Source organism: Fringilla coelebs (assembly GCF_963513975.1).
Source record: "Fringilla coelebs genome assembly, chromosome: 1".
NCBI classification, from domain to species: Eukaryota; Metazoa; Chordata; class Aves; order Passeriformes; family Fringillidae; genus Fringilla; species Fringilla coelebs.
Window position 1 is genome coordinate 113,286,842 of NC_140028.1, and position 23,689 is coordinate 113,310,530.

The following is a 23,689-nucleotide window of genomic DNA, read 5'->3' on the forward strand; positions in this document are numbered from 1 at the left end:
ATTCATAAATCATTCATCAGTCCTAAGCCATACTCATCACTGGGATCCTGTTTCATGACTTGAACTGCAATGTCTACCATAACCACTGAATTTCCCTTCCCGACAGGTGAACATAACTCATTTTGCTCTGTGTGCTAGGAAGCTCTGGAATTTTTCTTGGCATTTTAAGATAAACTGTCCCTTCGGGCTCTTACAGTCTCCTCTTCCCTTTTAATACCAAAGCCTCAATTAGACCATGATTAAAGAGGATGTACTTACAGATACCAGCAGAAGGTAAAGGTTGTCGGTTTTATTACAGGTCAGGAATGTGTTTCTCTCCGTATTCTAGACTTCAGAGTTTAATGGGGAAATAGAGTTTACTAATAGGCAAGTCAGATTTTCTCAACAGGATTCAATCTTGATTATCAATTAAACAGGCATAAAAATATCTAACCAGATGGTTTCTGCCAGTCAACAGAAGTCTTAAGGGGAAGAGAACTTACACTCATTGACAGAAATATCTAACAGAAAACTAAAACAAATCCAACAGGAGATGCGCTTCACGTGATGCTTTGAACTCCTCTTTGCTAAAAAACCAAAAGTGCATCTGTGTACCACAGAATATTGTTTAACAGAATTCTTCAGCTCCGTTTTCTTTGTGAATTTGTTTCTGATGCTTCAGAGTGCTGATCAGTTTTAAGGAAAATGTGATGCAAAATTATTAAGTACTGTGGCATAGAAGCCAGGCATTGAACTCCTCACCCCATTTGCATTGAGGCCCAGCTCCATTTATTCTCCTTTGTTTTTGACCAGTTTCCCTCTCCTTTCCTCACATTTCAGCTTCTGCACAGGTTCAAACAGCTACCTATTTTTTAACTGCCAAAGAAAACATTGCTTTCTCCTGCACAGTTCTTCACATGGTTTTCTCACAAAGATGACACTATCCCATAGTGCTTCATGCGCAACATTCATTTTTGGATCAGTAACAAGCTGAAAGTCTGGTTAATGCACATTCTCCTAATTTAGAAATGGAGCCTTATAACACTGAAATATTGCAAGAAGCTCCACTGCTTGCCCTTCCATTAATTTGTTACTTACTGTGTTGGATTCTCATCAGGAATTCTTAATTGAGGTACTCTGAGCCATGCCATCAAATATTCTCTATGGATCTAGCTGGCAATAATGGTTAATTTCTAAATTTTGGTAAGTTAGTGATTATTTAGGTTGTGATTACTTCAGAGTAAATATATTCCTACATTTTGGAAAGACCCAGTAAAGAGTGGGCATTGCTACAGATAAATAATATACTGCAATAAGTATTCTTATAATGGTAATGTATGATGCACGGCCATTTTCCAGATGCTACAGAACTAGTTGTGCTGCCAACAGAAGCAGCCAAATCCAAAACAAATCCATATGAGGAATTACTGTTGAATCAACTTCATCAGTGAGAAAAGCTTTGGCCACACAAACCTTTTTTCACCTTAGCATAATCTTCATAAAGTTAATGAAATGCAGTCTACCCCTGTTACAGCTGTAAAACCAAAGTAACTCCCATACAGGTGAGTTAGAACTGATGTAAAGGAGAGCCAGGACTAAGGATATTTTCCATCAGGGCAAAGACTGATCTGCTAATGCTGTTAGTGATGTGACACCACTGCAAAGCAGCCTCTGCATGGAGCAAACACTCTCTGGCACACATTCCACTCTGACCCGGAAAAACAATGTAGTGCCAGAGCTGCCATACTGGAGCTGCATCACCACCCAAAAGCTCTTTACATCCTCAAGTCTTACAGCACAACTCGCCCCCTTGGTTTGTCTGCACGGTAAAATATTTCTCCACAAAATAAAAAAAACATACTTCTCCTCATATTTTAAAGAAGTAGGCAAGTAGGATGTATGGACTTTAAGGCCAGAAAGGGTGACTAGAACATCTCATTTGACTTTCTTGAAAAAAAAGCCAAAAGCCTTCAGCCCAATATACGAATATACAATACAAACAAAACCACCAAGAGGAAGACTTATATCACAACTTTTCCTAGTCACCACTTAGCTAATATTTAGATTTTTAGTATTTTCAATCCTCCTTCATAAATCAGTACCTCTAGCTCCCAATTATTTTAGTAACAGGATCTCTGAGCTGTATCATGTATGGAAAATTAATGACCTTTAAAATAGAAGGTTTACTTACACAGACATTAATTGCTATTGTAGCACAGATGAAAAGTTAAGCAGGCCCATGAAATGTTTCACTCAAGAAACTAATTCAAGAGAAGGAAATACTTTATGCAAATCCTTGCATGACAAAAGGTCAAACGCAATGAAGTTTCTATCAGAGAAAAAACCTACTTAGGTCTATTTGCCAAGTACTGCAAACAGGTTAACCATACACATAATTGAGTTCTGAATCCCTTTATGATCATATGGCATCAAACTGGTTGCAATTACAGTGCCTTGGGCAGAAGATGTCATTTTAAGCAGAGAATCACTACTCTGGACAGGTTTTATAAATGATTCTCATTGATTATCATTTCCAATTAAAGGAAATAAAAGCATTAAATGGCCACTTTGATATTGGAAGTGACCTTTCACCTAGGCTATTTCCCTAATGGATGAGAGTTAAATTTGCCATGACAGCACCTAACCATATTTGGTATGACCTCAAATTTTACGATACAAGTATCACATCAGCAACAGGCTGAGTTGGTAAGACCATGACATGCAGGGTTTGTACCTGAAGTATGATTATTAGTATCCTAAGGAGTCAAAAAACCTAGGCATTCTCCAATCACCTACTTTACATTTCAGTAGCTAAGAGAATGACACATAACTATACCATGACCTACAACAGGATTTTCAAAGGATCACACATTTTTCTCTTTTACATTTTTTCTGCTTAATGTACCTCAACTATATTAATTTCAGCTCCAAAATGTTGGCGTTCCCAGTAACAACCAATAACCACAAGTAACATCCCTCTCTCCAAACAAAGAAAATATTGTATTTCTAACATAGTACTGCCTCTTTCAGTTAGCACAGCCATGTGAAATCAAATATAAAAGCTTCAGTGAGTGATTTTTTTACTAATCCTGTGTAACACATTTTGCAAAAATGTCAAAAAGAAATATCGTTCAGTTGCTGAAGACAGAATGGAAATTGTTTACTTTACAATCCAAACTTCTCTATTTACATAAAAATAACTTCACTACAGCAGAAATTTCAGGCTACAACACAATATTAATGGAGCTCGATTGCATATTAATCTAAATGGGTTATTTTACAGTCATTGTAACATTAGATCTAAATGCAAGACATAGACTTATATTTGCAGTATATTTTAGTGTGCAAACAATATTTCAAAAAGAGCCATAGGTAAGCATCAGAAAAGAGCTTTTCTAAAACTACCACCCTCCTCAACCCTGTATTTGTATACAGGCACAAAACTCTATTTTAGTATTAATGTTACTTATCTCAGAATTACAGCCTGATATTCCCATGAGAAAGACTGACAAACACATCCTGGTTGTAGAACGAGCCTTTGTATCACCTCTGCTTTAGTTCTTCACCGACATTTTTTTAGTGTTCCTTTTACTGGCACGGTTTGTTTTATATTGGTTTTACTGTCGTGCTAGCTGTAACTGTACACTACACATGCCTCTCTACAGTCCATCCACGAAGGAAATGAATCATTACAGCTTTTACTTACAGGGCCTGACTTCTCAGTGCAGGCTGTAAGGTTTCCATCCTCAGTATCACTCAGCACAGGGGTGCTTCCATTAGATTGTGTTATTAGCCAGGAGTCCTCTGGAGAGCTCTGCTTTCACCGGAAAGTGCCATAAACATGAGCCGCAGTGAATGCCAGCTGGGAAGAGAAATGCATTGCTGTATCCCTTTAATGGGAGAAGTAGCTCCCCAGTGCAGCTGGCAAGCTGTTCTCAGGCTCCCCTTTGGAGCCAGCCAGAATACAGCAGTTCATGTTCACCAGGAATTACTTTCTATTTGCTTTCATCTTCCTTTAGATTGAAGCCGTATTTTAACAAATTGAATAAATTTTTTAAAGCTGCCTCTACCATATGGCTGGGACAGTCTGCAGGCTTCTGCTTTGGGAGGGAAGTGATCCCCACCACTTCTCTGAGCCTGAGGGAAACTGGTATTGATGTCAGCAGTAGCCATGAGCCTGAGGAACATTTCATTTACTCCAAGCAGCTGTCATGCCTGCCAGGGCCAGGGCTCAGGAGGGCTGAGCACCCTCCTGGCAGCCACACTGCCATGGACTATGAAACAGAGCTTTCACACCTTTGGTTCTGTTGCCTCTCCAGAGATATCTGACCTTTTGAAATCTCTAGGCTTTCTCCTGAAGACCTAAGAGGTAAGCACCATTTACTGCTGGGACTTCAGAGCTCTGAAAGTCTTGGCTCCACACCAAGTGCCAAAATGCAAGGGCATTAGACTTTCCCACAAGGAGTATCTTCATGTAACAGGCTCCTGTTCAGCTTGCCATTAATCGACATCTGGCTGTGAGAACCTCTCTCAGAGTTACTGAAATAAGATCAAATCTGAAATTCTTCTGAGGAAATATTTTTGAAAAATTATTTTAACCAGCTCAGCTCCCCCACTGACCCATCAACTCTCCGTCCAGTCTACTGGATCTGTTGAAGCTGCATCCTCAGAGATCCACAAAGAGGGACTGAAAGAAATGGAGAGGAGGAAAAGAAAGTAGTAGGCAAAAAGTTAATCTTGACTTGTCCAGTGCCTAATACGCACTTACACTAATGAAGAAAAATAGAATAATAACAAACAAAAACTCAAATTAAACCAAGGAAAAAAAAGAAGGGGGAGGGGAGGAAAATAGAGGGGACTTCTCAGACCTTGAGTATAATTGGGTCATTGTCACTAGGCTGTGATTCTGTGGAGTACATAGTTTGAGAGACAGAAGTCTTGGCACACAAAGCAGGCCACAATAATGAGCAATGGCAGATTTGCATGTCAGGCCTTTCCACCATAGTACAATTAGTCTACTGATACTTTAAGCATGACTAAGGATGGTGGGATATGAGGGTAAGTGATAGAGACAAAATGAATGATTAAATGGCCTCAGACCTAACTTGTGACCTCATTCTATCATAAACAGCAAAAAGTGAGAGAACTTTTGTGCGGATCAAAAACCTGGCAGGGTTAGCTGAGCACATGAGACAAAAGAAATAGCACAGCACGCTCATTCTTGGGCTGCCACAATGTTCAGTCTGCACCAGAGACACAGAAGACTCAGGTAGCATCTGGGTCTCAGAACAACCTCGCTAACTATCGGGGGAGATGATTAGGCTGCTTCCAGAGATAAAAAGCAGCAGCTGCTGATTAAGGAGAGCCAAGAGGCAGCAGAGACACTCTCAGAGTCTGCTGCAGAGCAGTAAGCAACAAAAAGACTGGAATCCACATGAACAAGATGTCACTCTGCAGATCTCTTATCCACATAGCACACAGCTCACCAGGCTGAATGGGGACCAATCCAGAAATGCTGGTTAACTCTGCACTGCAGTCTTTCCCATGGTCTCCACAAATCCAACGCAAAAGCCTGGCTCTAGGCTCCTCTGTTTGCTCAGCAAAATACAGTCCCCTTTAGGCTCTAGGAAGTGTGTTCAGGAGGTGCCAGGATATGTCGAAGAGACTCAAGTCAGCAGCGTGTGGCAGTGGGTGAGAACAGTGAGGTAATCTTAATTTTCCTGCTCTGTCTGCATTGCTTCTCCATGGCAATTCTCAGGGGCCCTTCCATTAGATTGAGATACTAACCAGGAGTCCTTTGGAGAGTTCTGTCATCCCAGTTCATTTGATTAGCAGCTACAACCATGGACAAACCACCTTATCCTATGGTGCACTCCCATTCCCAAGAACCAAGCATTATGCAACACTAAAAGTTTTCCAAACCTGTCCTATGTCATACTCTGGAAACCATACAAAGGTACTTGCTATTATCCACATGTGTGGGAGAGACAGTCACCTTTAGAGACAAATTTGTGACATTTGCTCTTTGGAAACACTGAAATGCAGTGATTCAAATTCCTAATGAAACCACAAAAGAGTCTGCTGTGGCTTTTAGGGAATAAGAAGACATGATGAGATTTTGCAAGGAAATGGGCACAATTGCGGTAATCTGTACAGTAACAAGAAATTGCTACTGGAGATCTAACCAGACACTGCAATCGAGAGATTGAACAAGCAGCTAAATATGGAGGGAAATTGACCTCATCAATAACAGATGCTTCAAACAAACAGGCATTTACCTTTTCCACCATTCTTTTTATTTTTTTAATCCCTACCATTGCAACTGGATAGAATCATAGATGCGTTTTGGTTGGAAAAGACATCTAAGATCACGGAGTCCAACAGTTAACACTGCCAAATTGACCCTTAAATCATGTCCCTAAGCCTACCCTGTTAAACTCTTGCCCTCAGAGTTATCCAGCGACTTCAACTTCCATCAGCAATGAGTTCCCAGTATGGCAGAGCATTTCTTCTGACTTACTTTTTTGACTTTGTCACTTTTAACCTTCACTGAATGCTCCTTGTTCTTCCCTGATGGTAGAAATAGCATTTCTTGATCTGTAAAGCCTACACCTTCGTTGTCTGTAACCTTTTATCATCTCACTTCTGATTCATTTTCTCTCCAAGGTAAACAGCCCCAATCTCTTCAACCTTGTGCTATATGAAAGTTTTTCCTCATCTGTTTAAAAACTGATTTATGTAAACAGTTAAAAACTTACTCTGTTAGCTTAGCTTGTATCTATAAATTAGCCATGCATATTAAATTTGTATTAGCTAGGTTTAACTGAATTAAGTGCATGCACACAGGATTTTTCATCAAATTCCTAAAGTCAGTTTAAAATTACACCTTTTGTTAAAGCAAAGCAAATGAAAGTGTAGTTAGGCCATAGCCAGTTTCTGATCCACAAATACTTCCAAGAAGAATTCAGACAGTTCTTCAGGAAAGGGTATATTTCAGCAGACCCCTTAGAGAGTGTTATCTCCATTATCCTGAAATTCATGAAGCCCTCACACGTAGCAGGGAGTTATTCTTCTGAAATATTTTCCTTCAGCAACACAGGGATTTGTTACAGAATTAACTTAACATGTTTTACCTTGATAGCACCTCCATTTGTGGGAGATAGTTTATTGCCGAGGCAAGGAAAAGTGCTATTAAACCACAGATTTTAATTCAGCTGCAAGCAAGCTGCCCTATTGTACTCAGAACAAAACAGCAATATAATGAAAACTGCTATAAAAATTAATTCTGAAAATATCAAGTACAATCATTGTTAAGTTTAAACAAAGGATATTTGCTAGTTCATTCCAGGACTTAGTCGCACTCAAAACCCAATGCAAACTGGCTTTTACACACACAGGCACACAGAGACATTTGCCTATGGAATAGAAGTTTTAAATTATGGCTATTAAATGCATAGTATTTCTTAATAACAGCATTCATTGTTATCCTTGTAATAATACATTTGACAGAGGAAGAAAAGAGGAATTTATCGAAAAGCTGCCAATGGATTTTAACAAAAAATACTTCCCAATAGAAGGAGACAACATCCTTATCTACTAAGCCACAAGTGCTCGAGTATTTCTCAAGGAATTTAGAGGCACTATTTTGCAATAGAAACTTAGAGAAAGTTACAAAGAAGCAAATAATTCTAAAAATCAAACATACAGGCCACTGAGTTGAAAGAAAGTAATTTCCCACATTAACATTCAGATCTATTATACATGCATACAAATTTCCATGCAAATCAGACTTCACTTATTGTGTATTTTGCCTTATTTAATGAAAAATGAAAAAGACAGAAGAGCACCTAACCCCCTCCATTTTGCCTATTAAGTTGCTGCTGCCTGCAGGACCCTGGTGATGGCATTTCCACTGAGGCTAATCACAGAGAAGAAGTGTGCACATAAACAAGAGAAAACTCATGCTCAGGTTAGAGAGAGCAGCCACCCGGCCTGTCCGTCACGTTCACCTCTATTCACACAGTAATTGCTGTACTCTCTGGAAAGCTGACTAGACCCATCATGATCTCAGAACACTAGTTATCCCCTACTGAACCATTTTCAAAATTGGTAAATAATACAGCTAAGTATAAAAGGAGAGACTGTCAAACAATTCAGCTTTAGAGAACTCACTTTCAGGGAATGCAGAGAATTGGTGAAAGCAGCTGAAATACACAGTTCTGGTCACTGCTACAGCTGCAGTCCTGGCAGAGATGCCCCTTTGTGTCCATGCCATGTGTGCATCCCCTTGACACTTCCCTATAACCTTCATTCCTCTTTTCCCACAGGGAAATGTGCTGGCAGTCTCCTGCCCCCATCAGCTCCACGCTAGCAGGACGTGCAGGCTGGAGGGGCAGAGCTGCTGTGGGAAAGGCTTACAAAGAGCCCCATTTTGCTTCAAAAAGCCTTCCTGCCAGCTCACTTCTCCTGCCTAACTCCACTATCTATAGCTTTCAAATGCTTCCCCTTCATAATCACACCTCCTACTATTCTGAAGACTATTTTCTGGGAACGCTGAACATATTTGTTGGCTCACTGGCCCCTAGCACACTGACTGCTCATTCAATAGCATTCACACAAGACTGGAAAAGACTTGTCATCCTCTTACTATCTGGCACTCTGTTAGTAGCTTACTACTGTTTCCCTCTGCAGTACAGGTCCAAATTGAATGTCAGACACAGGAAAATGCCAGCAAAAGCTCCGGTTCACAGTCAGGAACCAGCCACAGGATACAGTCCAAAACTAGATACATACTGGCACATTACCATTATTAACACAAGGTTTGCCATGAGTAAAGCCCTTTGTCATTCTTCTTTTTGACAGTGAAGACAGGGAAAATTAGAATTATTACAGTATTTCAAATATCTGCTGGGTGATAACATCCTATAGCAGTAGCATTAGTCAAAACCTCAGGCAAACACCAGGATAAACAGATTCTCCTGCTTCCACTGCCAGGACTTCTCAGAAGCAAATTCCCACGGAGATCACACAACCTACAGTGTAATTGTCTCCTGGTTGCCCAACTATTCAGACAAGGAAGGAAGGGATTAGGCCTGTAAGTCTTCCTGCTCACCAGCCAGGCGCTGCCAAGTACATCCACCACCCAGCCTCATTCCTCCTGCTGCCTGGCTCTGTGACTGACTGACCTTCCCAGACTCTGCACAGCCACAGCAAATACACCTGGGGCATTCCTGATGGTGGCTGAATTGTCAGCTAAAATAATCACCTGGCTGTCACCAGGACCAACATAGGTAGGGCAAAGGGGAGCAGCTCAATACAATGCGCATGCTTTCAGTCGACCTGGTAAACAGATAACATATGGTAATTCTGAGGGGGTTGACACACTGCAGCAAATTATTAAAAGCTGACACTCAGCTGAAAGAGCTGACACTTTAAAGTTACTCCCTAGCACAAAAGAGAAAAAATGAAAGCGAAATGTGACTGAACTGTTGTCTCACATGCTCATATTTTGTTGACAAATTTATTTGGAGGTATGAATTCGGCCCTTTCTTAAGAGTGTCACCATCAGCTACAGATAAAAAAGCAACCTGACTCTATTACAGATGTGTTACTCCTCAAACTGACGCTCCAGCAAGAGCAAGAGGACAAAGAATTCCACTCTTATAAATCTGTTGTGCAGGCTAAGGCTACACTATCAACTGCAATATTTGACATTGTTACGCATCCCTTCTAAAAAAGACTACTTAGAATTTGAAATATTGTATTATAATGAAATACCTCTTTAAATATATCTGCCTTGGAAAATGCAAGTCAGCCAACAGTTTCCACTTCAAAATACATTTCCTTTTTAAGGTCCTTCAAAACACTGTTCAGTTATTACACTAACACTTTATATCAACTGTCTATTACCAAAAACAGATTCAGATTAGGTATCACATCCCCAGCACACTGGTGTTCCTTAGTTCTAAGACTGTTTTTGATACAGTAGGGTATGCAATTTTATACTGTTGAAATATTACACTTAGTGCTACATGAACATGAAAGTGTACAGGTTTCATTGTAGCAGCACTGTTTAATTACATAAAGGAAGATGGTACTTCTCACTCAAAGCCTCAGAATTCCAAGATTTGATCATGCAAGTATGTAAGACTACAGTTTTATTTATAGTTGCATTCACTTAAGACAATTATCAGGTAATTCGTATTAACTTCTGGAGCTTAAGTGCATCTGAAAACTCTCTGTAGATGCCATTTCATTTTAAAAACCATCAAAGCTTTTTTCCAGCACAGAATCATACAGGAATGATGTGGAAGATTTACAGCATTCTCCTGCTCCAAGGAAGGATAATTCCTAGTCCCAAACAAAATCTCATCAAGATTTTCTAGAGAGTTTTGTGTGGAACATAGTAAGATTGTTATTTTAGTAAACTTTAAATCTTCAGATTTATTTCAAAATGACATCTGTCCATGTTCTTTCCTTTTTCTTATTTTCCAAATCTGGAAATTACTCCCAAAATTATACTCCTCAAAGCAATTCTCTTACAGCTCTGAATAATAGAAGTGAGTTTCAATTTCCCATTGATAGTATAGAATGTCATTCTCCTAAGTGTGTAAATGTAAGAATTCTGTAAGTTGTTAAAGCACTGACAATGCACATCTAACCCCATCTGAACCTGCTAATACACCTTCCTCTGGATTACAATCTGTACTTCTCCACTCCCTCATGCATAATTTCTACTCGTAACAGGTTTTATTTGGTCATAGATCATTTTAAGTCAGTAAAATATAACATGCCTGTGAAAAACGCAGTGAAATTCCTTTGCTAGTAAAACAAAAAATTTGTCCTTAGCCTACATGAAGTCAAATATTAGACTCAGCTTTAAAGATGCTAAAGCACTTTTCCAAACCCTGTGTTTTTTAAGTTTAATAATTTACTAGTCCTTTTGATCCTTACACTTCTGGTCTGACGCTGAAGTGCTGTCAGAGAGGCACAGTAATAGTCATGGCCAGAGTGTGGTCTCCGTTTTCTGTGGCAGTCCACAGGAGTACTGCCAGCATACCCCGGCACCGGTTTGGAAGATCAGAAGAGAGGACAGCAACAGCCTACAGATGTGAGGTAAGACTTTGTCCCTCTCTGTGGCCAGCATTGCACTGGCATCCAGTACCAGCTGCACAAATGGAGTATGGGAATAGTATTTTATCTATGGTGAATATGCCTCCAGATACTACAGACAAAGCAGTGGCCTGCCATACAAGCAGGTCACATTCCCTCATTCTTGCCAACTGAGGGAAAAGGATGAACTGCCTTGTTCTTATTTCTGTAACTTAGCCTTTAAAATTTATCACTAGTCCCAGTTATGCATTTTACATTGGTTTGGCTTTTAAATATGAGTTTTATTATTTTTGCCCCACTGCTGTATGTATTTTATGCACCATGATACCATAACAAGTGTTGTTTGGAAGAAGAGCTCAGCATTTTCTGCCTTTACTCTGCACAACACATACACTTCCATTTGTGCACAGAGTAGCTTCATGCACACAGTGCATTTCTGTACTTTTCATTTGGTAGCTCACCTTTTAAATTCTCTGCAGTGATCTCCACACCACCTTTCAGAGGTCCTGACCCTGGATACTGAACTTCTGTATTTCTCACAATGCTCTGGGTAGCTGCGACAAGTCTCTGTCACAGATGTACAACAAAACGGGACCACACTGCATACTGAGATTATTGATACCACAGAACTGTGTGTCAACAGGTGTAACTGCTCTGACCTGAGTCTTAAAAATGGCAAAAGTTCTACCTATCACAGATTCATCTATAATTTTCCTTTGTGTAGGTGAGAAACAAGTCATCTCTATCAGCAAATAAGAGAGTAATGCTTTAGGCTCCTGTTAACTGTTGTGCCACTGTGTTTTCCTGCTCCTAGTTCTTATTATCACACAGTACATAGTACATAAGTACCTGTTATCTATGGTTTTCTGACTTGATTGTCTCTAGTCTCTTCCAGTTACTACCATGAGATGTGGATGTATGACTAAGAGGTGTCACACTATGATCACAGGTAACATGCACAGTCACTTGTGAAATGCAGACTGACGTTGCAGAATGACACCTTTCCATGGGCTTTGCTTGAATCTGCAGACAAACATGGGCAGTATGGATAGTTCTGGATACCGGGAATAATGCCACAGTCAATAGGATAGCGTGACCAAACTGATAACCTGCTAAGAGGAGCTAAGTCTGACACTAAAACAGCAGCAATTAAGTACAAGTGTGACTGCATCACCTGATTGGTTAGAAAGACCTCAGTGACTGTTTTGTGTGCAGCAGCATGCAAAAGCATATGACTGTAAAACAACTGCCTGAAGAGAGAAAGTTGTTGAATATTACCAACAGGCAGAACATGCAGAGCAGAGAGCACACCAGAGAGCCCAGAGAGTTTTTTCCTGTCCTGAGCAGCATTTCCCAGCACACCATGATCCCAGCTTTGATGCTGATCTGGCTGATTATCTCATGCTAGCCCTGTGGTAAAGATTCCCTGAGACACATTGACCTTGATCACCTCTGATGCTCTAACCTCCACATGGCCTCTCTCTGAATAGATCCATCAATTATTTATCTTCTGCACAGGGTGTGTCCTCTTGACAAGTTCAAGAAGTGGCACCCTTGGATTCCATTTTAAGGTCAAACAAGGCTATGCTTTGCGTAAGACCATGACAGCACGTGACACTGCATTAGCCACCTCCCTACTGTGGGAAGCAAATTAAGTCTGACTCTTTGTTGCTGCATTGCTCCTCTTGAAAACCTGCATGGCTTTCCTTCCCTCTAAGCTTGCTACTCCTCCCTTCTTCCTTTGGAAAGATATTAATGACCTCCTCCAAACTTTAATGTTCTCTGTTTAAACAAAAATTTCCCCAAGCGCACAACAGGCAGCCTTTAGCTACATGCACTGAAGTGACTACAGAACATCTGGGGATGTCTGTCTTTGAGGCCATGCCAGCAACTTCACCATTTCCCTGCATCCATCTTAACAGCCATCTGATAATGGTGTGTCATTTCCTGTGCCACAACATGTGTGCAGGGATGTAGATGATAATGCGGATGCTGGCTGCTCTGCTTAAGGAAAAAGTCATTTTATCACTTGGAAATTTCAGCACGTCCCTGACATAGTAAAGTTGAAACATGCTTCCAGTTATAAATTAGTTCATATAGAAGCACTCTATAAATGGACTGATCTTCCCGAAACCACTTACTAGATCGGGGAAAATTTAGTTTAAGAGCATATCCTATGATAGTGGGAGAAATAAGACTGGACAAAAAATGGGGATTATTTAAGTTACAAGATCTTTGGGGAGATCCTTTTTAGCCTGTTATATCTCAAACCAAACTAACCTAAATATTATTGTATCTATTTTCTTTGGCAATGACTAGCTGTTGCCATTTATTAGATACGAAACAAGAGGTGGGAGAGAGTAAGCCAATTAATTATTAAAAGTGGTTTTCACATACTTTGAAAGTCTGCATGTCCTCGAAGCACTCTTAATAAAGTTAACAAGGCTAACCAAGGCACTGTACAACGTCTGTGAAGCCTCAGTTGGCATTTTGTGAATGCTGTGGAATTCTGCTGTGTGCTTCCTTAACTCCACATGGACCCAGTGCACGCTTCATAAAGCTCTTTTGCCTCAAAACACAAACCTTACAAACTTCTCTCTTCTAGCCCTACTCAAAAGTTGCTGCTTTCAATTAGCTTTCCAGCTACTCCCTCTCTGCCCCTCCATGTCCCTCCCTCTCTCTCTTAATTCACCTGAAGAGCAGAAGTTATTTACAACCTACCCCCACACATCATGCTCACCTGCTCATCTCTGAGGACTCGGAGTTCCCCTTCCTGTGTCATGTCTGATTCACACCTCAAGGCAATAAACTACTCTGGAAAAGTAAAATGAAAAGCACAATGCCTATTTATTTTTACTATGTTGAATACAAAATTGCTACTAAATATAATAGCCATAAAAGTTATATTTTACTTTAAAAAGTAAAAGATAACTCCTTTTAACTCCCTTTCCACAAAGACCTTGAGTATGTTTGTTTGGATCCAAAACCAGATTTTCTGCTACGGTCTCCCAAACATCAGTACAGACTCAGTAATAATCTCAGTGAAAAAAACATCACTGGGTAATAGCAAGAAGGAGATGTCAGTGGTGCTTGAGGCACTTGTTGAAATCAATTAACACAGAGGCTGTGCTGATGGAACAGGCATGGGTTCCACAATATTTCCATTTAATTCTCCAATCAATTATAAGAATCTTTTGCAGAGGGTCTAGAACTAAAGGGGGGAATGTTACCTGTATTTTCCCTGCACTTCCTGATCACATTATCACTTTGAATAACCTGTGTTGAAGAGCTTTGTGGAGACAATAAACTCTGTAACTACAGGACAAGGTGTTCAACGGAATGACTCCAAAGCCAAGGAACACTAAGTGCATTAACCAATCTTTGTGGCTTGAGTCTGTAATTTTGATTCACTCAACACTTGCTTTTCAGTCAAGGAAACTACTTCTATTCTGCTTCTGTAACAAGGTTGGTCTTCATATAAAATATAACAAAAATAACAGCTGTATTTAAACACATGGCAGAAGCCATTAGGCATGGAAGAATTACTTTTTTTCTAGTAAATCATGGCTGTCTAACAAATTTTATACATGACTGTCCTTGTCCATACTATGAGCCAAATGTCGTCTTGTTTTAGCCCAGTTAAGATGCACTGGTTACTAGAGTTCCTGAAACAATTTATATTGCCCCTGTATCTCAGAATGCAATGTGGGGAATTGAAATAAAACAGAAATTTTTGTTATAGGCAGAGGAGAATTTCAAAATCATGCAGAAAGGATGACAGTGAGGAAGCAAAGAAACTACTGTAGAATACTAACATCTGCATTAACTTTCAGATCCATTTTTTTTTCCTTCTACACATTTAAACATCACACTAAAACCTGATCTGATCCCTACTTTTATGGAAATTATTATCAGTAGTCCTGTTGTTACTTTTCCCATTTGCAGCTGTAGTCCCATTTTCTTTACTATTTGGGTATTTTCAGAGACAAGATGTTAAAAAACAATAACTCTACCAAGACTCTGAAACTTTTTATACTGTTGCCGGACAATTACTACTGGCAGTGAGTCGGTAGAAAAATCCACCTAGCACAAGGCGCTGGGAAATAATCCCAAATATGGAACCAAAGAAAAACTGAACCACTTCATACATCAGTAACTATACGTCTCTCTTAGCTTAGGCAATTAAGTAAACTGAAACCTCAGTCCAGTAAAAATTGCTGTGCTGTAAGGATTCAGCAGAACACAGTAAGTTTTTACCACAGATAGACATGGTCTAAAAACACTGTGAGCGTCTAGGAAAACACTGGGAATAGCATGCAACAACATGGGCATTGTTCCTCTGTAGCTTCATTGATTATCCATTGTTTGAAGCCTCAGATTTGTTACAAGCTGGCACTCAGCTCTTGGCCAGGAACTCTTGTGAATACTGGGCTTTTGAGAACAAGCTTTACTTAAGTGGGAAGGATATGCCATGCACTGGCCAAGCTCTGAGCTGTCATATGCAGTCCTGAATAGGACTGCTTTCCAGTCTCGGCACATAGGCATGAGCACATACCACTACATCTGAGTCAAGGCAATGTCCCAACTCCTCAAGAGGAGATAACAAAGCCCTTTTCAGTGCTGCATCTTCATCCAAGTAGGAATCCTCAAAACCCTTCTGCAGCCAAGACAAAATTGCCTTTAACCAGAGAGTCAGTTCTGTGTCTTCTGCATACAAAACTTGTGGTTGTGTTGCCGATTATTCAAGAGCATTGTTCAGCTCCCACCCATGATGTTCATTGTTTATGTTGCTGGATTTGTTACCCAATCAACTACATATGCACTTAATTTCACTTTGTATTAACTCTAAGCAGTATTTACTTTTCATGAAATCTCTCTATTACAATGAATATGTTTACCCCAGGAACTAGTCAGAGTGTGATCACTTTTTCATCCACTTATTGATCAGTTGGACGAAAAACTTAAACAGCTGTAAGACTGGTAAACTTCACCAAAACATTTCTCATATGATTTATTTGAGAGAACAACTATTTTAAATAGCATATTCTTCTTTCAGAAATCTCTGTATTGGGTAAAGCTTTAAAGAATCATTCACATGCACTATCATGTGTGTTGTTTTAGCACAGACACAGGCAAATCACAGAAGTCAATTCCTCACTCTCCAACTTTATGCTTTAACAAAAAATACACATTCTCCACATTCCAGATTCTGGGATTCAGTTAATTATCTTCTCAGTAGCTGGTACAGTGCTGCTTTTTGTATTTAGTGTAAGAATAATGTTGTTGTACTGTTGACATCTACTTAAGGTAAGATTTTTTCCCATATCATAGAATTATGGAGTCTTAAAGTGGTTTGTGATGGAAAGGACCTTAAAAACCATCTAATTCCAAACCCCTGGCCATAGGTAGGGACACTTTCCACTATACTTAAAACCCCATCCAACCAGGCATGGGGCGTCCCCAACTTCTCTGGGCCAACTGCTTCCAGGTGCCTCACCACCCACACAGTTTATTCCTAATGCCTAATTAAGAATTGTCTCTTCCAGTTTAAAGCCTTTCCCCTTGTTCTGTCATGCCATGCCCTTGTAAAAAGTCCCTCTACAGTTCTGCTGTAGGCCCCCTTTACACATTGGAAGGCTGCTTAGGGTCTTCAGAGCTTTCTCTTCCCCAGGCTGAACAGCTACAGCTCCCGCAGCCTGTCTGCACTGGAGAGGTGCACCAGCCCTCTGATCATCTTTGTGGCCTCTTCTGGACTCACTCCAGCAGCTCCATGTCCTCCTTATGTTGGGGTACCAGAGCTGGATGCAGTGCTCCAAGTGGGGTGCACAAGAGTGGAGCAGAGGGGGAGAATCGCTGCCTTTGACCTGCATGCTGGTCATGCAGTAAAAGGAATTGCCAAAAGACGAGACAAAATGTAATTTTGGTGATATGAAAATGATGAAGTCTTGTTCCCAAAATCTTGTCTCCTTCTGGATTCTTTGATGTCTAATAGAACATGAGTTTGTTATTCTTGACTTCAGATACTAAGTTTCTCTCTTTCTCTCTCTTCTTCGCATCTGCTTAATTTTGTAACAGAGGCACAATCCTAGGTTCATCTAAGGATTCATTCACTCACTAGAAAAAAAAGTGAGGCAGATACATGAAATGCATCAAAATGCAGAAGTAGACCTGCCTGCAAAGCAAGGCTTTCAGTTCATAGTGAATTTCCTCTTTTTTATTTTTTTTTTTAATCTGAATTTTTTACTTAGTCTCCTCAAAGCAGATAGCTCTTGGGTCTTGCTCATCAAAACAGGTTAATGGCAGGGTTAATAGCTTTGCTGCCCACATCAGCAATACAAAGGACAAAAACCCCCCTTCCAGAGGCACCTGCCAGGCACTCCGGCTTTGGGCAGCCATTCCAGGAACACGTGTCTAGGAATCTCCACGTACAGTCATGAGTTAGCCTGGCCCAAAGCTGTGATCTGGGAATGTGCAGGATAAATACCTGAATATGAGGGACTCAGGGACTCAGAATGTCTTGGGTCTGTGGCTTTGGGTCAGGCTGACCACTCAGGCAGCCACCAGGTTCTGGGAACTCTGGAAGAACAGGGCGCTGACTTTTTTTCAGACCACTTCATCAGGAAGAAACTGAACTATGCAGATCACTACCAATATCACAATGGTCCACAGCACAGATAGGAACAGTTTAAGAATAAAGAACAGATGCATAAGAGTGGATCTGAAAAAGACAGTTAATGTTGCTGGGCTGGGGAATGATTTCTGAAATCTTCTTACCAATGATTTAGACAAAGACACTGGCTCTGTCCTCACTTTAAGCATACACTTGAATTTCTGTCTGACATCAAAAGCTCAGAATAGCAAAACCCACAAGTATAGTTTTCTGCCATATCTGTGTGGTGAAGAATTTGTCTGTCCATCCATACAATGGCCTGACCTTGACTATTCATGCCTGCATTACATCTTGGCAGAACCATAGCCCATGATATACTTAGCACAAAGCCTTTAGTACTTGGAAACTCCAACTAATACAAGGTGGTGCATTTTACACTATTATCAGGAGAAGCTGCTACCACAAGCAACCAGTAGTGTTGTCTATTTCTGCTTTCTTCATCCCACACACCCCATACTGGTTCCTCATAGCCATTATTTATTTCAGTTTTATTTTTTGGTTCTTAACTTCTGATTGCTCAATGGGATGGGTCCAGATTATATGGCAAAAGAAAACTCAATCAAATCTCCAAGAAACATGACTCCTCTTCTGTTCACAATGGAACTGCCTAAGGTAAGATAAGCACATATGATTTGAGACTGGAGTGATCTACCCCCTGAAAAAATTCCCACCATCTGCTTCAAGCATAAACTGCATTTCTTGAGCCTTCTCTCTCTAAATGTAAACACACAGTAACATTTGGCTTTCCAAATCAAACATAACTAAATGCATAAGAGAAACTCTTAAAAAAGAATTCCCCTGAAGTGTCTTTCACTATTCCTGACCTGCTGCTTGTGGAGGATGAGTGAACAAGTATCCATAGTTGATAGCAGTATTCTTGTAAATACGCTAGCAGAAGGCTTTCAGAGACTGATGATCAGATTATGAGTACAGCAGAACAGAATTCCCAAGCTAACACCAAGTGCCTTTCCCCAAAGCACTCAGCTTTTCCCCTCTAGAAGCTCACACTTGGGTGCCATTATCACACAGCACTCTCACAGGTGAGCATCCTGGGAAATAACATACAAAAAGCCCGCAAAACACCTCAGAACTCTTGCATCAAACACTAGTAAATTGGTTGTGAACCAGAATACAATGTAGCCAGCCCACAGAAGCTTGGTTTTGCTATAACCTCAGTGTGCTCATTTCCATATAAACACACAGAAAGTTCTTCACTTTGGAGCCATCTCACAGATGGTTTTATATCTGGAATGGAGGTATCAAGTGAAAGCTCTGGGGGTGCTTGTAGATGATCTGTGCTAAATGATTTGTGCATACCAGAGGGATGCAGAAGTCCTTCTCAGCAGGAAACATTACACTACGAAATCCACACCTCAGACCAACTTTTGGAGAGCTTGGGGGCTTTGGAAAATGGAAACACTGTAATAGACTGACTGTAGCTGAGGGCTTGAAAGTCCTAACTCAGGGCTCAGGGTATCACCTCTGGGAAAACTCTAGCCATCCTGAACTCTGAGCTGTCATAAACCTCACTCATAGTCACCAGTTTGCAAAGGAACTGCAAAGCTGCCTTCTACTCCCAAAGTGCTTCATACGTTGATCCTTGTAAAGATGCAATCATTCCCAGCTAAGCTGGAAAGAATCCTTGGTACAACTTAGGGGCCTGGATCCGTTGGCACCGAGTCGTGGAGTGGCAAGATGGTGTGACATTCCACCCACACAACCTGTCACAGGCATCAGCTGCACCTCCAGCCAGGAATGAACAGCCAGGATTGCAGGTTGTTCTCTCCCCCAGTCACTCACTTTGCCATTCTGGAGAATGTCAACATGCTTCTGTATATAGGAGTAGACCTATATGCTTTTAACTAAAATAACAGAAAACATTGTAGGAGTGTTGAAAAATATTTTCTGATGTGTTTTGCTTTAAGAGAAAAAAATAGTATCCATATAGAGTCAGCCTATTAGCTTTCTAAATCTTGCACTCTACTATTTGTGCTTCATTTTCTCCCCCCGCAAATGGCAACCAGGCTTTAAAGCACCAAGTACCGTATACTTAATAAATTATAAAGTCAATCTTCATAATTTCTATTCTCATACATCAGTCAGAGATGGTCTCAACAGAAAGATATATGAGAAGTAACCTAGGTCTTCCTCCAGCAAAGCACTTAAGCACACACTTCAGCATGTCAGCATCCCAGCTGAAGACAGTGGGGTATATTTCAAGTTATACACATTTCAAAATTGTATTGAAGCTCAATGACAAAGAAACTAATATACAGCAGGGAAAAAACCTTCAGTATCCGTATAAGTTAGTCTATGGTAGTATCTTCTACTGAAATACCATAGACTTAGGAAAATACTTGCTTTGGTTAATTCAATGTTCCTTTTGGAGGCAGTGACAAAAAATACTTTTATTAGAACATAAATTTGACCCGGCTCCTTTTAGATGGAAGTAAAACTCTTTTTTGTCCACTGGAAATGGAGCTCAATGATTAAATATGTGAACGTTTTATAATTGAAGCATGATCCCAAAATGCAAATCTGACAGTGAAATCATGAGATATTGCAAGATCTTAATATTTAGGTAGTCATAATTATACATTGTCAGGAATCCAGGTTCTAATGTCCTTTACAATTTCCATGTAGAGGGCTAACATTTCTAGCATGTATCAGTGTGCCTCTAAAGTTTGTATAAGGGCCAAGAGAACAGTGGTACAGTTATTTCAATCAATTTAGTAAGTTCTTAGATGATATTTCCAGAAATGCTTGAGTTCAGTTTTGTAGTTGACTTGAGTTTTTTCACAATAGTGTTGGATTTTATTATCTCTCTAATGGTTTTTCCCCTTCTCATTATATTTCTGTTGCCAGTACTTTACCAGATATCTGAAATAGTTCTGCACTAATAAGAAGTACTGGTTGTCCTGGGACAGCATCCAGAAAAGATACATACATTTAGGGAGGTTTGAAATATCACAGCACATCCCAAAAATACAAGCTAGTCATTGCAACAACCTTGGCAATGGCAAACTTGAAAAAGCTAATAGTGGAATTAAAAAAGATGAATATATCACAGTACTTTAGCATGGCTATCAATAAAATAAAAAAAATAAAATAAAAGAGGTAGTACTTTTGTTTACACATCCAGAAACTGCTGGCAGATACAAAATAAAAGAGTGCAATCCTGAGTCGTCTAAACACATTAATTTGCCACACCAGAGAATCAGGCCTTCTTTGGTGTTCATTCACCTTGAGTCACACCTTCTTTGCCTTCCTCATGTCCATGATTGGTAAAACATTACATTGTGTGGTATATCAGAAAGTAATTATTGAGCATGGATTTCTGCTGATGGCAGGGTTTTAAAATTCTCAAGGCAGTGGCAAAACGAAGTCATGTAAATGGCAACCTTGGCTCTACATTTTAATTGTTTTGAAATTAAATAATTTTAAGTTTAGTAAGTAGCACAATGCAAGGAGAGGGATCCTAGAAACAATCACACACACACACAAATCATTCAGCTAGGTACAGTAACATGCAGTCACGACAGAATTAAATATTCATAAACTCAAAGGAGATGGAATTCTGTGTTCATCTATCACAATATGTAAACCACCAGTTACCATTTTAAAAATAAAACCCTTGTATCCACCCTCTTAATCTGTACAGGGCCTATTTAAATGATCCAGCGTCGATACCCTCTTTTAATTAAAACAATAGCACAGATTTTACCAAACAGTAACAAGCCCAAAAGTGTAGGAGGAAAATGCTGAAAACTCGGAGTCTACATTTAAAAATACAATTTTTAAAAAATACAACATGAGAAATCTTTCTCATGACAACTGGAGCTCTAGTCATGCAAATATGTGGTGTGACATAGTTGTTGCATTGATTTATTGCATTGCTCGCTTACATTCCTTCATTGTGTTACTGTTCTCTTACACATTTGTAACAAAACCAAACTATAGTAAAACTAGTTGGAGAAACACGGCTCAAATCCAGTACATGCCAACATTTCTTTTTTACGTTACTCTAGGATGATAATCTGTTTGGGGGTATCTGTGCATTCAGACAATTACTCGGATTTCAATAAAATATAAACGGATGTGTTTTACAGTCTAGCACACAGGGATCACACCTTGCAACCATCACCGAATTACGACGAAACTTACACATTTATCAGTCTCTGCCTGTCACAGACCTACAGACACAGCAGAATTCATCGGCTTCAGTTTAGCAAACCCATGCCGAGAAAAATGAATGAAGACAGTGCCCACAGACAAAAGCACTGATCAATGCACTCCGCTGACATTATCTTAATGGCAACCTTTTTCCATCCCATCCTCCCTACTTTCCGATTCTCCCAGCAGCAGACACATCCGCACCAAAGGGTGCGATGTGACCCATTTCTCGCTCAACTCCGTCACCCGCAGGTTCTCACTCGGCAGCGAGCAGCCGTCCCCCGGTCCGCAATGACACAGCAGGGCTGGAGGGACAGAGCGCCCGGGCTCCTTCCCCCAAGTGACTCGCCCCTCGCCGCCGGCTGGAAGTCGAGGCGAGGCGCGGGGAGGGAAGGGGAGCGCCGGCCGCGCCGGCCACGGCCCCTCGAAGTGAGGTTAAACTTTGGCGGCGGCACCTGGGCCGCTCCCGCCGGGCGGGCGGGCGGAACAATGCCCGGCGCCCCGGGCCCGGCGGCGGCGGCCCCGCGCTCCCCGCCCCGCCGCCCCCGTGTCCTCAGACAACCTCGGCCGCCGGCCCCCCGCCTCCCGCCGCCGCGCTGACAAAAGGCGGCGCGGGGCTGCCCGCGGCCGGGGCCGGCGGGGAGCGGGAGCGGGAGCGGCCCCGCCCGCCCCGCCGAGCGCGGCCCCGGGCAGCCGGCCCCTCCGGCGGGCGCGGCGCCGGCCGGCCGGCGGCGGAGCGGACCTACCTTTTTGTCCTCTTTCTCAGTGCCGTGCCTCCGCTCCGGGTGGCCGCTGTCGGCGGCGGGGGCCGGCTCCGCGGGCTGCCCATCGCGGTGGTGCGGGCGCTGGTGCGGGCAGCCGCCAGACCCCGCCGCCGGGGGGATGGGCTCCGGGCACGGAGAAACTCCCTTAACATCCATCTCCATCTTCCAGTTCACTGTATTGCGAGACAAAAGCAGGCAAACACTTTCCACCACCCCGCGTCTTTCTTCTGCTTTCCTTTCTCCCTCTTTTCTTTTTTCCTTCTTTCTTTCTCTCTTTTGTTTTTTCCTCCTTCCTCCCTTCCTTCCTTTTCCCCCCTCAGGAGGCCGTGACACGCATGGCTCTGGCCGCGGCTGCTGCACCGATCCGGCGGCTGCAATTCTCCCCTAGATCCTCCAGACTTTTGTATCCAGCGTGCGTGTGTAAGAGTGACTGTGTGTGTGTGTGTGTGTGTGTGTGCGTGTGCGTGTCCTTGGCACGGCGGCCTTCAATCGCCCCGAAACAGCAAACGCTAACTAAGCAGATCTCTCGCCACGAAGATCAACTCCCGGCCCCAGCCTAATTGTGGTGGTTATTTACTTTACGCTATCTGTGTCCCAGGCCCGGACAAGCCCTCCCGGCTGCAGCCCTTTGAACAAAGTTAACTGGAGGGAGCCGAGCCCGGGGAGGGGGTGGGGGCGAGGGGAAACCACCGGGGTTTAACACCGGGGAAGTGACAATAACCCGGTAATGTCAAGTAAAAGTTAAACCTCCCCCTTCCTCCCCTCCCCCTCCCCTCTCCACAGCCTAGGCAAGCGCAATACAGCAAAGCAAAACAAGCGATTTCAGACCTGTGCAAGGTGCTGGTGGCGAGAAGAGAGGAGCATTTACCCGATTGTTGCTTTTATTTTATTTTCCCCTCGCCTCTCCCCCCAGCACCACCCGCTATTGCAAATGTGGGCTCCTTGATGTTAATCTCCTCTCAGCGGTCTGAGTCTATGCGTGTGACTGGAG

At 41.6% G+C, this 23,689-nt stretch overlaps 1 protein-coding gene across 2 annotated transcripts in view; it reads right to left on the bottom strand.

Annotated features, from left to right (window-relative positions):
• Positions 1-23,308, bottom strand: part of LOC311162906 (uncharacterized protein) — a 105,268-nt gene extending 81,960 nt beyond the window's left edge. For both annotated transcript variants that reach the window (XM_084221512.1, XM_084221513.1), the window contains exons 1-2: positions 23,276-23,308; positions 22,681-22,871 (exon numbers count right to left, since the gene is read on the bottom strand). In XM_084221512.1, coding sequence (XP_084077638.1) covers positions 22,681-22,871; position 23,276 — 192 coding nt within the window. In that variant the 5' untranslated portion in view covers positions 23,277-23,308. The remainder of the gene's footprint in view (positions 1-22,680; positions 22,872-23,275) is intronic.
• Between the last annotated feature and the right edge of the window lie 381 nt (positions 23,309-23,689).